Source organism: Mesoplodon densirostris, chromosome 15 (assembly GCF_025265405.1).
Source record: "Mesoplodon densirostris isolate mMesDen1 chromosome 15, mMesDen1 primary haplotype, whole genome shotgun sequence".
Taxonomy (NCBI): Eukaryota; Metazoa; Chordata; class Mammalia; order Artiodactyla; family Ziphiidae; genus Mesoplodon; species Mesoplodon densirostris.
In genome coordinates this window covers 32558639-32574009 of record NC_082675.1, presented here as the reverse complement: position 1 = coordinate 32574009, position 15371 = coordinate 32558639, and the positions used below count along the sequence as shown (strand labels likewise).

Genomic DNA, 15371 nt, shown 5'->3' with positions numbered 1-15371 from the left:
TTAAATCTTATTGCAAACCACACAATATTTATGGACTTTCTGATAACACCACTTTTTATCTTTTCTTTAGTTTATCTTTCAGGTAACCAAACCCTATATACAGAGGCTAAAATGCCATAATTTCTACAGCCCTCATCAACTAGAGAACCAAGAATGGTATCAATGTCTTTGTCATTTGCCAAAACAGAACGAAACTGACTGATTTGGTCATAAAACCTCAGGGGCTGACATATTTATTAAGTTACATGAACACATTTACAACATGAAATTGTTGATTCCTGATAACACTGAGGTCTGCCTAATTTTACTTTAGAAACCTGTACTTCAGAGTGTACATTTTTATAGGAGTGAAACAAAGCAGTCCACGGGTTATTAGTTGATGGTCATCTTTTAATCAGGCTGTGAACCAACAAAAGGAGGGGAGTGTGAAAAGAAAGCGCTGATTCACAGTGTGATTACACACTCCCTGCCTCACCTCTGCCGACGTCTGGGTGTGAAGTCAAGCCTCCATAAACGTTACCAGGGAAGGAAAAGGGAAGAGGAAGAAGAAGGGAGGAAGCAGACAGCTGTAGTCCCTGCCCTCATGGGGTGTATAATCTAGAAATTAGCTACCAGCTGGTGAATTGTTGGCCTGACAGGGAAATACGCAGACTTGGACGACAGAAAAGTCATCAGAAGGTATAACCACGTCTAGAGCTGAGTGTCAATGAGGCCCAGGAAACAAGGATGAGATGAGGAGGAAGGGAGCCATCCGGCTGTCAGTACCTAAGCAGGACCCAAATATAGCCTCACTCCTCATGGGACAACCAGCTCTGGATGCAACAGAGCAGCCCGGATCGCCAACGGTGGGTTCTGGCCAAAAATATTGAACTGGAAAGTAATCAAGACTTTAGAGCTGAGTTTAGTTCATAAGAAATAGAGGGCATAAAGGAACATGTTAACAAAATCACAATGAAACCACCGGACAAATCCAGAATGTGGGATATTCTACAAGACAACTGGCCTCATCTATTCAAAAACTGAATATCATTTTTAAAAAAGTAAGAGAGGACAATTCAGATTAGAAGAGATTTAACACGCACCTAACAGGCATCAAATGCAATGAGTGTTCCTTACTGATCCTGGTTTGAAAAAGGAAAATAAAAGCTATAAAAGACATGGGTGGCTAAATTGGGACAACTGGATATGGGTGGAGAAATAGTTACTAGGAAATTACTGTTAGTTTTGTTAGCTAATGGCCTGGTGCCTATTCAGAACAAATGTCCTATTTTCTGAAGATACAAAAAATCTTGTATTGGTCCAATGTCACCATGACTGCAACTTACTTGGGAAGTGTTCCCAAGATGAAACAAATGTGGCAAACTGCTAAAAAATTCCTGAATCTCCGGGGTGGGTATGTGTGTGTCACAATAATACTGTTTTCTACATATTCAAAAATTTTCACAATCAAAAGGCTCAATAAATAAGTATCTGAGAAAGGTTTGCTCAGCGATAATCATATTGCACTTTTTTTAAACTGAAAGCACAGTAGAAACTTTACGTTGTGTAAAAGGTAAAGAAAATTCTGAGTATTTTGTTATTTTAAATAATCTCAATTTAGAAGCTTATGTAAAAACACTAGAAGGTACTTAGAAGCCTATACTTCTGTGTGTATGCTTGTGTTTGAATATGCCTTAAAGACCTAAAAGTGAGGCCCCCGAATTCCTCAAGCTGATTCAGTCCAACTTACAGCAAAAAGATCTCCTGTTAGGAGAAGTCGAAATTGACAAATTGCAAGATAAACAACAGTTGAACATGGATTTGAAGTCTACTTGTAAAATGTCCAGCTGTGAATTTGGCCAAACTCACATAGTATCGCATTTGTAATGATGAAAATGTTGTAGTTTTTCCCTTAAAGAAGGAAAATACATTGAAAAGATGATGAGAAAACCAACATTTCCTGCAGAAGCATCCTTACCACTGAAACAAAAACAAAAACCAGGGCAAAAAAGGGCTTTTTTCTCTTTTCCTTCAGGCAGATTTGAAAATACAAAGGCATGACATATTAATTCAGGATTCGTGGCTGGAAACACCCAGAAGTATTATTTCACTTACGTTGATACTATGAACCTGAACTTTAAAAATGTCTTCTGAACTTCACATTTTACCACCTCATTTACTGTTACGATTAGAGCTCAAAAGTTCCTTGTGCACGAACAGACACAGTATTGTCTTGTTTTCTACTTAAAATCCTACATATTTTTTAATGATCACTTATTCAAAGAATTATGACTCTTCATCATGAGATCTCCAAAATTCCTATTTCCATCCTACAGTGCACATTTCAACTAGTCGTCTCTTTCAAGGATATTTCACACAACAGTGATGAGTTCTAATCCAAGAGAAACGGAATGGACATAAATAAGAAGGCTATGCCATCACTTTTCTGGAGAACTGAAATCAGATATTTGACAATAGCTGCCACCTTTCTTTTTCATCCTTTCTAGTCAGATTTCTTTCCTTCTCCTTTCCTTCCCCAGAAATATTTGGAGCAGCCAGAGCCCGTACCATGTTTCTCTCCATTCTCCTATGTGGTCTTAAAGCAAAGCAAGGGGATGCAAGTGGGGTCTGAGCCATTTAAACCTTGCCTTTCCCAGCTCGTGCTGAAGGCTTGCTCACAGCAGGAATGGACACTCCCAGGTACTCACAGCCCTCGCAGACAGCGTGACAGGGGTGAGGCAATGTCCAGAGGTTTAAGACTATCCTCTTTTGTTTCCAAGCTTTGTTTTCTACGTAGAACTCTTTTACAACAGCCGCATAGCGATAACAGCAAGATAACAAGCTCAAAGGGCCACCGGAAATGCATGTGTTTTGTGACTCCACCTGCAGTGTGTGTGGACACCTGGGTACCGCCTGGCATGGCATCCAGAGTGGATGATCAGCGTCCTGACATAGCTTCTAAGAACATCAGACCACGTGGAAGCACTCCACTCATCTCCCCAAGGATACCTGGGCATGATAAACGTGACAAGAAACGGTACCAAGGACAACTTCTGTGTCTTACTTAAATTCACCGGGTGGAAAAGCAGTGAGACCAGAATGTAAACGTATTAAGAAACGAGTGGACTTTCCGGAAGCTCATGAGATTACAACCCAGCAACCCACAGGCATCCTGCAGTGGTTCTGGCCTTACCCACCTGTCTCAAGTCCAGAGTGATGGTGACCCAGTGGTACTCTCTCCCGTTTTGGATGCTGGGACTCTGCCACCAGTTATTCGTGCCATCGATGGCATTCGATATGGGATGGCGTTCTGTTGAAAGAAAACAAAAACACCCAATGCTCTCAGCTTCTGGTTTAAGTTTTTTAACTTCTGAACTGTAAAATCAGTGGAAATGAACAGCGGTGAGGAGAACGCAGGTCTGCGGCTCCCTAACACAAGTCTCCAGTAGTCGGTTCGGAAGGTGTACATTTCCACGGGTCCTCCCGAAGGGGGCGCCACTTGCCTTTGGGGTTGGCACTGCTGCCGTCGCAGAGCCGGCACTGGGCATTGCGCATGGCCCTCCTGGGCACGTGCTCCACCAGCTTGCAGTAGGTCTCCGGCCCCTTCTCCCCGCAGGTCGCATTGGTGCTGATGTGGGCATTGCTGGCGAGGTTGAGAATGGCAGGGAACAGCCCTGAAAGTCAAAAGGCACCAGATCAGCTCCGCCACTTGAAACCGAAAGGTCAGATCACTTCATCTCACTTTGCAAGCAAATCAGAAAGAGGTGGCAAACTTACAGTTACCAAAGGGGAAAGGAGGGGAGAGGGATGAATTAGGAATTTGGGATTAACAGATACAACCACTGTATATAAAACAGAGAAACAATCAGGACCTACTGTACAGCACAGGGAACTCTACTCAATATCATATAATAACCTATAATGGAAAAGAATCTGAAAAAGAATATATCTATATATATAAGTGAATCACTTTACACCTGAAACATTGTAAATCAACTATACTTCAATTAAAAAAAAAAGAAAGAAAGAAAGAGGGGAGCTCCCTGGTGGCCTAGTAGTTAGGATTTGGCGCTTTTACTGCTGTGGCCCGGGTACAATCCCTGGTTGGGGAACTGAGATCCCACAAGCTGTGTGGTGCACCCAAAAAAAAAAAAAATTAATTAATTAAAAAAATAAAATAATAAATAGAAAGAAAAAAAAGAAAGAAAAAGATGGTAAGTTCACATGCTGAGTGGAGGGAGCCCTATAGGAAAGCAGTATATATGTCAATTTCATCTACATGAAATTCTAGGACAAGCAAAGCTCATCTATAGGAAAAACCGAACAGTAGTTGCTAAGGATGGGGACTAACCATGAAGGGACTGGAGGGAATTTTGTGGGGCTGGGCTCCATTCTCTACCTGATAAAGGTTTGCAGTGCACAGGCACACGCAGGTGTGAAAAATCACAGAATGCACAAGGTTTGGGTAGATTTGTGTATTCCACTATAGGTTGATGTGACCTCAAAAAATAAAAAAGTCATAAAAAAATTCTTTTTAAAAGAGTCATAAAAATATTGATGCAAATGCTGAACAGTTTAGGAGCAAAGTATACTTAGGTCTTTAACTCACTTGGAAATGCATCAAAAAATTAAGCTGGATTGAAGGGTAGAGATGGATACATGGACGGACAGGTGAGGAAGAGAATAGGTAAATGTTCGTTGCAGAATCTAGGTAGGAGCATAGATGTTCACTGTACAGTTTTTTCCACTTTTCTGATTGAAAATGTTCATAATAAAATGTTGGGAACATAGGTTTTAAGACAAGGTTCAAGTGACCCAAAACCCGTATTTGCCACTGAAATTCAAGCAACTTCCACGTAGGACATCCATCCTGTGTTCACTTTGTTCCAGGTGCCTCGGCTAGTACTTACGAGGTCTTTCCTATGATTATCTAGGATTTCTCTTTGCTTTCTTTACTGCCTGTTTGCTTTGGTGAAGAAAACATTAGAACACAAAGATCCAGTTTTCAAAATTCTCTTCAAGTCAGTATGAATCTCTGTCTTTGTATAATCTCTTTGTCTCCAGAGATTTTTATCTTTAAGCAGCTGATCCAAAGTCTTCAGAAAACAACCTTTGGATGACTGTGAGAAAAATAACTCCATTGAGTTCTTTAGAGATTTGACTTTATCTTGGTAAAGAGGATCATAGCAGTGAAGATTCTCTAAAGTTCTAGAAAGGATGGGGCAAGTGATACAGAAGAGGTGTTCTTCATGAATGGATGCTGTGAACTCAGGTAGTGTGAGGAGGTGGGGTTTCAGTTAAGTGGGCTTCCTCTAATTTACCAGAACTTGACTCACGGTCACAGAAGATAAACTTTTCTTTATAAAGGGCATAGAGTCAATATTATCTCTAAAATATTTTTTTCCAGTGAAATTTGAAAAAGCACAATATAATTTTAGTAATCTAGAAGGAATTCATGTATTTAATTTTTATTTTTTAGGTACCGCTTAATATTTTCAATGACCTTTCTCTTTTTCTTTTTTCCTTTGGCCACGCCTCATGGCTTGTAGGATGTGGGATCTTAGTTCCCCAACCAGCAGTTGAACCCAGGCCCTCAGCAGTGAGAACGCGGAGCCCTAACCACTGGACCGCCAGGGAGTTCCCAACCTTTTCTATTACAAATATTTTAATAATTTAAATTATAAAATAAAAATGGTTATTTTTATGAGTTGCTATATTAAAAAAAACTCACCATGCATCTATTAAAAAAATAACTTATGGTTCAGTCAAAATAAAAAGGAATATAAATAGAAAAAAAAACTTATTAGGTAGTCTTCCAAAGACTTTCCACATAAAACAGAGCTACCTATTAGCAGTTCTATCCTAGGAGAATGGCCCTACTTAAATCAATAGATCCTTAGCCTCTCAATAGAAAATAGTTATGGAATATTGTATTTGAGAGCATTACTCTTAATTTTGAAACATAACACAGACTTACATCATATAAAGTTTTAATATGTTATTTATTTTTTTGTTTTTAACTTAAAGTTGGTCATTTTTATCATATCCTTTTAAAGGGATTTCTTTGTTAATTAAAAAGGCTTTATGAAAAAACAGATGCATTTAATTACGCAGGTCCCCAAATTATTATTTTTCTCAACCAGTAGTTAGACACTTACATTTTAGGCAATGATCTAGTTCCTAAAGCGACGTGTAATTCTTGGGAGTGGTACTTACATGGGGAGAGGAGCTGATATTTATTCTGTTTGGTACCGAGGTAAATATTAAGTTTAAGAACTGTGGTGTTACGTCCAAACAGCTGCAGTGGTGTTTCCGGGCTCGGGGTCACGTCTCTGCATTTGGATGTGCAGTGCAATCAACTCTACCCCGTCCCTTCTCACAGACTAGCCAAGCAAGGAGAAGAAAAAAGGCCACAGGAACTCATTGAACAATGCATTTCTCTATCAACAAATCCTTTACCAGTTAACCAAAGAAATGTTCCCACTTTCTCTTTTTTTCTCCCCCTCCAGTTGCTGGACATCAAGAGAACAGCCCACTTCCTGCCCGGGGCTCCCCCTACCCCGACCTGCAAGGGCCTTGAGTTACTGGGGAGGTGGAGGGTGAAGGCGGCAGGGGTCAGGAGGGCACCTGCCTCTCTACTCAGGACCCTGTGCTCTGAGTCACTGAGAAAAAGAAGTTTAAACCTTGTGAACATAACATAACTTTGGTGAATAATATCTCAATTGTAGGAATCAGGTAGGTCTTACACTAGACAGGTTTTAAAGCACTTCCACACTTCCTTACCTGGCTGGTATTCCAAAAACACTTTTAATAAAAAGAAAGATAAGTCCCTTCGTTAGCATGGTTGTGTAGAAACACCTTGAACTGACTAATTTCTAAAATCTATAGGGTTGCCTTTCACTAAAACTAAATCTTTCTTCTCAGATAAGCTCACATTTGGGGGAAAAAATATTCACTAAAAATTATTCCTTACCTATTACATTTGCTCTCACTTCATAGTTCTAGAATAATTATTATGCCTTGTTGCCTATGACCACAGCTGCTAGAATATGAAGGAAAGTTGGAAATTTGTACTGGAGGAAGCATGTTTGAAGAAGAATTTTTAAAAATTCCTCAGGTTGCTGAATCTTTTCAAAGACTACTGAAATATTTTAATAAAGGGCAACTAACGTGAGCTTCAGGTAGGAGGAGAAATAGGAAATCAGAGTGTCAGAAAGGGCACTGGGATCAAGAACCTGCCAAGAACAAAAGTTCGGCTTTACACATAAAAATCAAAGGCAGAAGGAGGCCTGCAGCAGGCACATGCAACACAGTTTCCCATCACTTGGCCGTGCACTTAATATATTAGACGACTATACATTTTTGTTGAGACATTATTTACTTTAGTTAGTGTTAACTGTGATTTGTACTTTTGCCCCCATTCGGGACACACAATGGAATCATTTTTCCACCCCTATACTTAACCAGTAGCTAAAGACTTCATGACACCAAACTCCATCGAGCATGAAATAAATTCCTTCTCACTCACCAGTAGATTCTTTTCTTTTTTAAAACCCTTTATTCACAGTCTGGGTCCACTTGCCCTTCTTAAATGCATTTTAGGACCACTTTCATCTACTGGAAACTCCCTCATTAATAGTAGGTGAAAACTACCATGAAACTGAGGGCAAAAAATGCTACTACACATGATTAGCGCAGTTTTTAGCTGAGATGCTTTCCACATTGAATAATTTGTTTTTAAAAGTTTCTGGGCTTTTTCCCAGCAAAAAATATTTTTGCTATCTCAAAAATAGGGTATCTAAAATACTGACTAGCGCCAAGGTTTAAGGCTCACTGCAGCAATTTCTTTATCAATATTTCTCAAATGATTCGAGGCCAACCATTCTTGGTCTTAATGCATTTTGGGTGTAAGAGAAGCATGAGTTTTTTCTCATGAGCTTTTTTTTTCTTTTTTGGAAAAAAAATTTTAGGGTTCTAGCAAATGTTATATTTGTCTAATCCATACTCAGAGTCATTGTGATATTCTGAAAAGAAAATGATTTGCAATTCTAAGGTAAAGGATCTGGGAAAATATGTTCAGATCATTTTTAATGGCATATTTAATATCTAACCTGGAGGTGTCCAGGCTTAATATGGACTGTCCATTCTAATCATGGGTTTACTATCACCTCTATTAGAATCACTAGTGCCTGTAACAGCAGCTTTGGGTAAGAAGTGAGCATGTGGGATTTTGAGTCAGAAAGCCTTTGGCTTGAATTCCGGGTCTACCAGTTGCCTGCTGAGGGCTTCCCCTCTCAGTCTCCTTGTCTGTGTAATGAGAAGCACTATGCCTGGGAATATTTATGAGCATTAAATGAGATTGTGTCATAAAGGGCCTAATACAATGTATGAAGGGCTCAATAAATAATTGCTATGATTATTTTCATATTATCAGTGGATATCACTAACACAATTATAATTAGACTTTCATGGTTATATTTCATCTATTGGAGTCTCTGTATCTCTGATTAAGTTTTAGATGAAGTAGTTGGTTTGCATTTAAGGGTCACCAAGTACGAAAAGGATCTACCTTTAAAGAGAGAACCATGCAGCCCAGAAAGCTGTACATCACGAAAGAGGCGTGGAGGAAACTCAGACCCTCGGGTCACCCCACCCTCCTCCAAGGCAGGGGGTCCCTGCACAGAAGGCTGAGCAGGAGTGCTCCCCCAACTCACTCATCCCACCCCACCCTCTGGCCCTCCCTCTCCTCTTTTCCTTCTTATTATTCTTTCTGTTGTTGCCTTTGCAACACTGTGTAGTTGGAGCCGAGCTAAATGTACATTTGTAAACAGCGATCCCCTCCTCTCATTCTTCTGTAAGCTGACAGGGAAGCCATCTCTGGGTGACATTTGGGCAGCTGCCTCAAAAATAAGAAGGGACTAGCCATGCAGGGGTAGCACTATCGTTTAACACATTTGGCTTTCTTTGTATTCTCCTTGCATTAAAAACATGCTGAGAATAGGTCTGTGAGCTTTGTCAAAGGGGTCCACTGGCGCCAAAAGGTCAAGAACCCAGGCAGGGAAAGCACTTCGGCTAAAGTGCTGGGAGCCAGGAGTTCATGGCATAGGTGACTCTGTAAGTCTGCTTTCCCACCTCCTCTACCAGGAACCTAGCTCATCCCTGGACAAGGGCAGCCAGGAGGATCCAGGTGGATTGTGAAGGTGAGAGGGGCTTGGACCAAGGCAGGAGTTAACGCCCTGCTCAGGTGAAGTCCTCAGCCACCTGACCAGGTGGCCTGGAGAAGCAGCTGCCTCCAGCTCAGGGGCCCTAGGTGGAAAATGAGTCCTTAATGCCAGCCAGGTTGCGGGACCAGAAGACGAGATGCCTTGAGGAAACTAATGAAAACTTTCCCTCACTCCCAGGGAATACAATCACCCTCATGAGATGTAGGTTATCATCGGATTTCCCACATTTGGCACACGTGCGTATTTTCAGGGCACGCCCTCTGTGGATGCTGAGGACCACACATGAAAGGAGAGAGGGGTGGAGACCGAGGAACGTTTAAACTGAAATTACTTACAGTAATGCATCCCAACCCCTATGATATGTTCAGGAGGCTCTTTACAAGCTGTGGCACAATTCATCTTAGCTCAAACTTTTTTCCCAGAAAACAATACAAATATATCTGTATATTATGAAGTAGGTGTATTTGAAAATTATTATAAATGAAACTGTTTTCCCACTTTTACTTCTGATTGATCAGCCCTTGACAGCAGCTTCTGACAATAAGGGATTCCTTATTCCTGTTTCTTTCCCACAAGAAACCTACAACCAACATTTTGCCAAACAGAACTACACCATTTAAAGACATTCTATTTCAAGTTATTTATTATACATTAAAATCACTTTAATCATTACTAAATGGTCTTGTTTTATCAAATACCATACCAATATTTTCAGAATGTTGAAACAATAAAACATCGACACTAAAGTTGAAATAGATGAAAGTTTTCTTGCTTCGTGTCAAACAGGGCTTCTGTTTCCAATGAGAATTCTGCAACACTTACCAGTTATTTTATTTCTCAAAAATCTACCACTTGGGAGCACTTGTGAAGGAAAGTGACTTGAGTCCCCTGTGGGCCGTAGCGGACCCCTTTCAGCCGAGACAGAGAATGAATGGCCCCTCCCCCCGCCCCCAAAAAGCAAATACTTGGTTTTTGGACGAAACCAATTTAATCATTGATGGCTGTTAGTAAAAGAAAAAGCTTTACAATATTCTAGGGATTCCAAGGCTCTTTCCAGCACAGTGGGGAAAAAAAAAAAAAAAAAAAGATGGGAGAGAGAGAGAGAAAGACCCCACAGGAACTTGAGGGAGAAGTCAAATCCCAGCTCCTGGGAGTCTGGCATTTAACACCCTTGACTTTTTTTCTCACGTGGGAAGATGAAAAGAAATTTAATCTCAGAAAACCCAGATGGGGTGGTGGGCAAAAGGCCTTGGAAGGGTTTTGCTAGAGTCCATTTCCATAGCAATGGGCTTGAGGTGTCCTTGACAAAGACAGAGGTTTTCACTGTAAGATAAACAAGCTATGAGGACCTAGGCCTGAATACTGTCTGTAGAAAATCACACCTTATCAAGACCGCCTCCTCCTGCCACAAAGGTTCCTTAATGCTTATATTTGATGACACTGCGGGTTTTGACTCAATACCCAAGTTTAGTTGCAGAGACCATAACTACAATTCATCCATCAAGAGGTTTTCTCTTTTGTTGCCACAAAACTGAAATTTAAGGGCAACAATTAAAAAGCTCTACAGGATCGAAATCACTATAGCACACAGGCAAAGTGCAAAAGCACCTCAACATCCATAAGTATTTTGATATTTCATATTATTCCCATTACCCTGGGAAGCCACTGCCCCTCCTCCCTCCTCTAAATTCTTACAGGAGGGAACTCAGCTTAAGGGGAAATCAAAAAGCAAGTGCAGCCTTTAGGTGGAATATTGACAGCTCTGTTGAATGAAAATGCAGTTATATTCTGCTTGTATCAATATCATGTATCATGTCTACAGTGTTTATATCATTTGCTTAAATACCTAAAAACATCAATTAATTCAACATTGTCTAACCAGCTAAACGCTTCCAAAAACCACCAACTTTTCTACGAACGCTTCAAGGTCTTAGTTATTTCTTCCCCCTTCTTCTGCCACTTCCGTGCTCCATTATATAAATTTTACTTGCTTATGCTTTAAAGCTTTGGCATGCTCTTTAGGGAGGTACCCAAGGCCACTTCATGGGTGTGCAGTCGCCCTTGGTTTAGAGCCCTGTTGACACTGTCTTGAAATTTCTCATAATGTAAACAAGGGGGCCCACATTTTCATTTTGCACCAGCTCTTAAAATTATGTAGTTGGTTCTGGATATGCCTTGTGAAAGTCAGGACTGTCAGGGACTGTCCTCACGAGCATCCATGGACCTCTGACTGGATCACTTGGCATTCGAGATGCCCGATGCGTTATCGCCTCTAACACCAGGACAATGACCCCGAGGAGGCTGGATCCACCGGATTACAGCTCCATTTATTCCAGAACATACTGAGAGGGACAGCTTACAAACCACGAAAGCATTTGCAATACCTTCCACCTCAGAGACCAACAACAAACACATTTGACAGCTAGAGTAAACACCCCAATCAAAAGTCCAGAGTCACATTATCTTGGTATCATTTTCACTGGGGTTGATAACACTGTACTTTCTGAGTTCTAGTACCATTGTTTCTTCTGAGATTGGGTTGCTTCTTTATCTAGATACATACGCTTAATGGGATAATCTGTCTATTTTTTTAGAGCTATTACTAAGTCAAGGATGTATATGAGAATCCTGATCACTGTCTTCAGTTCCTGGCCTCACGGCTGGCTCTTCACTCAACTTCAGTCGGGATTCTCCTCCTTTAAATCACTCAAAATGCCCTCGTCAAGGTCTCCATCCCCAGCGTGCAGTTCACCTGCAGTTTACTGGACCTCACGGTAGCTTTTGTAAACAAGGACCCTTCTCTCTGGTTTAAACCCCTCTTCTTTTGGCCCTGTCATACTGCAGACACCGAGTTCTTCCCTCTGTCACAGCAGCTTGCTGGTCGTCTCTGCCAGTGATCCAGACTCTCCCCATGACCCGATGTCCCAAGGAAAGCAGAAGAGGCCCATCCCCCATACAGGCACATTCTCAGGGGGAAAGCGGGAGGCGTATACTTTCCCCAAAACTATTTACAGACACAAGTTCGGTTCTCCACCCCACGTGCCCAGCACTCCCTTGTTTGATATGATTAATCCCCACGTGGATAACAACAGAACAAGGCATCACACTCATGGGAAGTGAACACACTGGGTCCTGGAATGAGTGGAATCTCAACAGTGGCTAAAATAAATCCAGTATAAGTTTCACAGGGATAGATGCAGGACCTTCCACGTTTCCCCAAACCCACCTTGCAAGCACAGCGCAATCTGAGTGAAGACGGAAAAGATGCTCTAGTTCCTGGTGACAGGGACACACAACATGAAAACGGTGCTATGAGAAAAGTGAACATGACCTAAGGTTGAATTAATAGAAAATGGCCCTTGGCATCCACAGATTTGATCCTTATCATTGAACTATGCACAAGATTTACGAAAGTCATCCTGTGCTGAACTGGGCAGAGAGAGGGTTGGCGCAGAGCTTCTCAAACTTTTATCAGATCAGCTGGAGATCTTGTCACAAATGCAGATTCTGATTCTGCAGGGCAGGGCTGGGGCTGAGCTACTTCCTGGTTAAGTATCTCCCTGGGGCTGCTGCTTTGACTTCAGCAGATGAAATGGTCTCTTGGGTTTTTTCCAGCTCTAACTCTCTGGAGTTGGCCAATTCAGCCGAGCCCTGGCACAAAGTTCATCAGACTGATGAGTAAGATCACACTTCCTCCAGAGTTTTCTGTCACTATTTAACCAGAACTCCAGATTCCCCGTCCTACATTTATGTTTTGGAGACCTTTGGCAATTATTTTTAGAGGGAATTCGGGACTTTGGTTAAAACAAAGTTTTTTGGCTTATTGTAAAGAGGGAAAAAAAGGTCAAGGCCTCCAAAATTAAAGATGTAACATACAAACAAGGTCACCTGAGCACCAACCAGGACAACCTATTGAAGCAAACCAGTGTTTTGATTCCTCCGTCCTGTTCTACCCGAGTGATGCTGCTACTGGCTGGTTCATCCATGTTGAAAATGATGCTATTGAAGACATGGTGAAATGCTTCGATGATGTTAAAGTTTAAAGAAGGTTATGTACCTGCGCTGCCTATTGCTGACAGAGACCCAGCCCTTTCAGCCTGTCCTGTCCTGATGGTGCTGGTATTCTGACCTGATGTCTTTTCACAGAGGCCTGGAGGGGGCTTTACACACGGGGGTGGGGTGGGCCAGAGGGGACAGCACGGCATCCGTCCCCTGGCTGCCCTGGGACCTTGCCTTTGAGCTTCCGGGACATGGTCCAGGTCTAGGTGACAGAGGAGAGGAAGCATTTTCAAAAGAGCCTCTGAGCAAAAACAGGGCCATCCTCAGAAAGTGGGGCTGTCTCCCCATCCTAGCGAAGAAAACAGCTGGAGAGACTTGGGAAAGGTCAAGGACACAGCAGTGCCCTTGAGCCCTCCTCCCCCATCATATTAAATTAAGATTTCTAATATTATTTTTCTTTCATTTTCTGAATTTTCCCCTATATTTTCATTATGATAATAGGGAAAATTTAGTCTATTTCCACACATTAGTAGTGAATCAGAACCCAGCCTGGACCGCATGAATAGGTGACTCTCAAACAGGCCACATTTACATACAACTTCTCTTTTTATTTTTTAAATTGAAGTATAGTTGATTTACAATGTTTCAGGCGTACAGCAAAGTGGTTCAGTTTTATATATATATGTGTGTGTGTGTGTGTGTGTATTCTTTTTCAGATTCTTTTCCATTATAGGTTATTATAAGGTATTGAATATAGTTCCCTGTGCTATATAGTAGGTCCTCGTTTCATATACATCTTCTTTAATACATTTTCTTTTCAAACAAACCAGTAAAAACCAAATAGCCTGTCTTTCCTGCACAATGCAGTAGGATTCACATATAAGTCCCCCACTTTGAGCAAAGTGCCCATCTTCAACCAATGGACTATGGACGGTGAGTTCTCTGTTTTAGTCCTAGGTGGCACTTTCCATACCTGCCCCTCCTCCCCCTCGGGTCAGCACCTCAGCACAGACCTCCCCCTGCTGACTCTCCAATCCTCTGCCCTTTACACTGGACAAGCTGGCATGGTTAGGAGCCTTATTTGTTTACAGGAGGATGTCAGCCCTTCTTTCAACCTCGGAGATTGGTTCCCCACTGGCCAGTCCAGAACTTCTGTGAGTGCGGCAATTGTTCCCTCCTGGGGGTTGCAATTTCCAGAGCCCTCCCCGACTTGAGTTGAAACCGAGGATCTAAACTGACTGACTCAAGATGAGCATCCTCTAAACATAAACGGTAACTAGTACAGTATCTGAAATTAACTTTAAGAAACTTCAATATAAAGACAGTGACTTGGTGCATGTGATATCGTGTGTGTGTGTGTGTGTGTGTGTGTGTTACTTAGGTTAAACTACCCATTTGCAGCTGGTATTAAAAGCAATGATGCGTCTCTTGGGGTGGTCAGGGCGTATTCCAATAAGGAAGACTGTCCAGGGTTGGGGCACTCACCATAATGTTCTCTGTCTCCATCAACACCAATACTTTGCTAATTAGCGAGGAAAATATTTAAAATGGGCTATTAGTAAAATTAGTGGATTGTTAACAGAATCACGAACAACAGAAATAGAATCTCATAAACAGAATTTCATGGTAGTCAAGATATTTATATAAATTAAAATATTTTAGTGGGACTTCTGGCTATGGTAAGTAAAGAGATTGACAAAAGCAGTTCTATAACTGAACAAAATTTTCAGAAACAACCATTTCAGGATTCTGAAACTAACCGACAAACAACAAGTTGGGAAGCTTTTCTTTATGAAAAGCGGCTAGGGTTTCAGGTCAGACTGTGAGAGAGAGAGAAGCTTTCTGCCTGGGTCACTCCATCCTCACCCCTGCTCCCAGGGCAGGGTGAGCCCTGAAAACCAGCAGCTTTAGTGCTGGAGATGGACAGCTGACTTGATTTGGAGCAGAGAGTGGAAATAGATGCTCCGTGATGCTGACAAAGTTGTAAACTCAGTAGAAAACAAATGGGGAAACCCTGTAGTTCGGCTAGCTGAGGTTTGCCATCCTAGTAGGGGAAAATACAGATGGCCAGAGCAGCCAAACACTTAACAGGGGACCCTGGGCACATGGGCATCAAAGAAGGACCAGATCAGCTCTCCATACTTCCCAGGCTTTTTTTTATTGAAAAAG

General features: G+C 41.6%; 1 protein-coding gene across 1 annotated transcript in view; it reads right to left on the bottom strand.

Annotated features, from left to right (window-relative positions):
- Nucleotides 1-13189, bottom strand: part of LAMA1 (laminin subunit alpha 1) — a 132193-nt gene extending 119004 nt beyond the window's left edge. Inside the window, exons 1-5 of the mRNA XM_060118355.1 lie at nucleotides 13127-13189; nucleotides 7150-7214; nucleotides 6196-6311; nucleotides 3483-3653; nucleotides 3177-3289 (exon numbers count right to left, since the gene is read on the bottom strand). Of these exons, the coding sequence (XP_059974338.1) occupies nucleotides 3177-3289; nucleotides 3483-3653; nucleotides 6196-6311; nucleotides 7150-7214; nucleotides 13127-13189 (528 nt within the window). The remainder of the gene's footprint in view (nucleotides 1-3176; nucleotides 3290-3482; nucleotides 3654-6195; nucleotides 6312-7149; nucleotides 7215-13126) is intronic.
- Between the last annotated feature and the right edge of the window lie 2182 nt (nucleotides 13190-15371).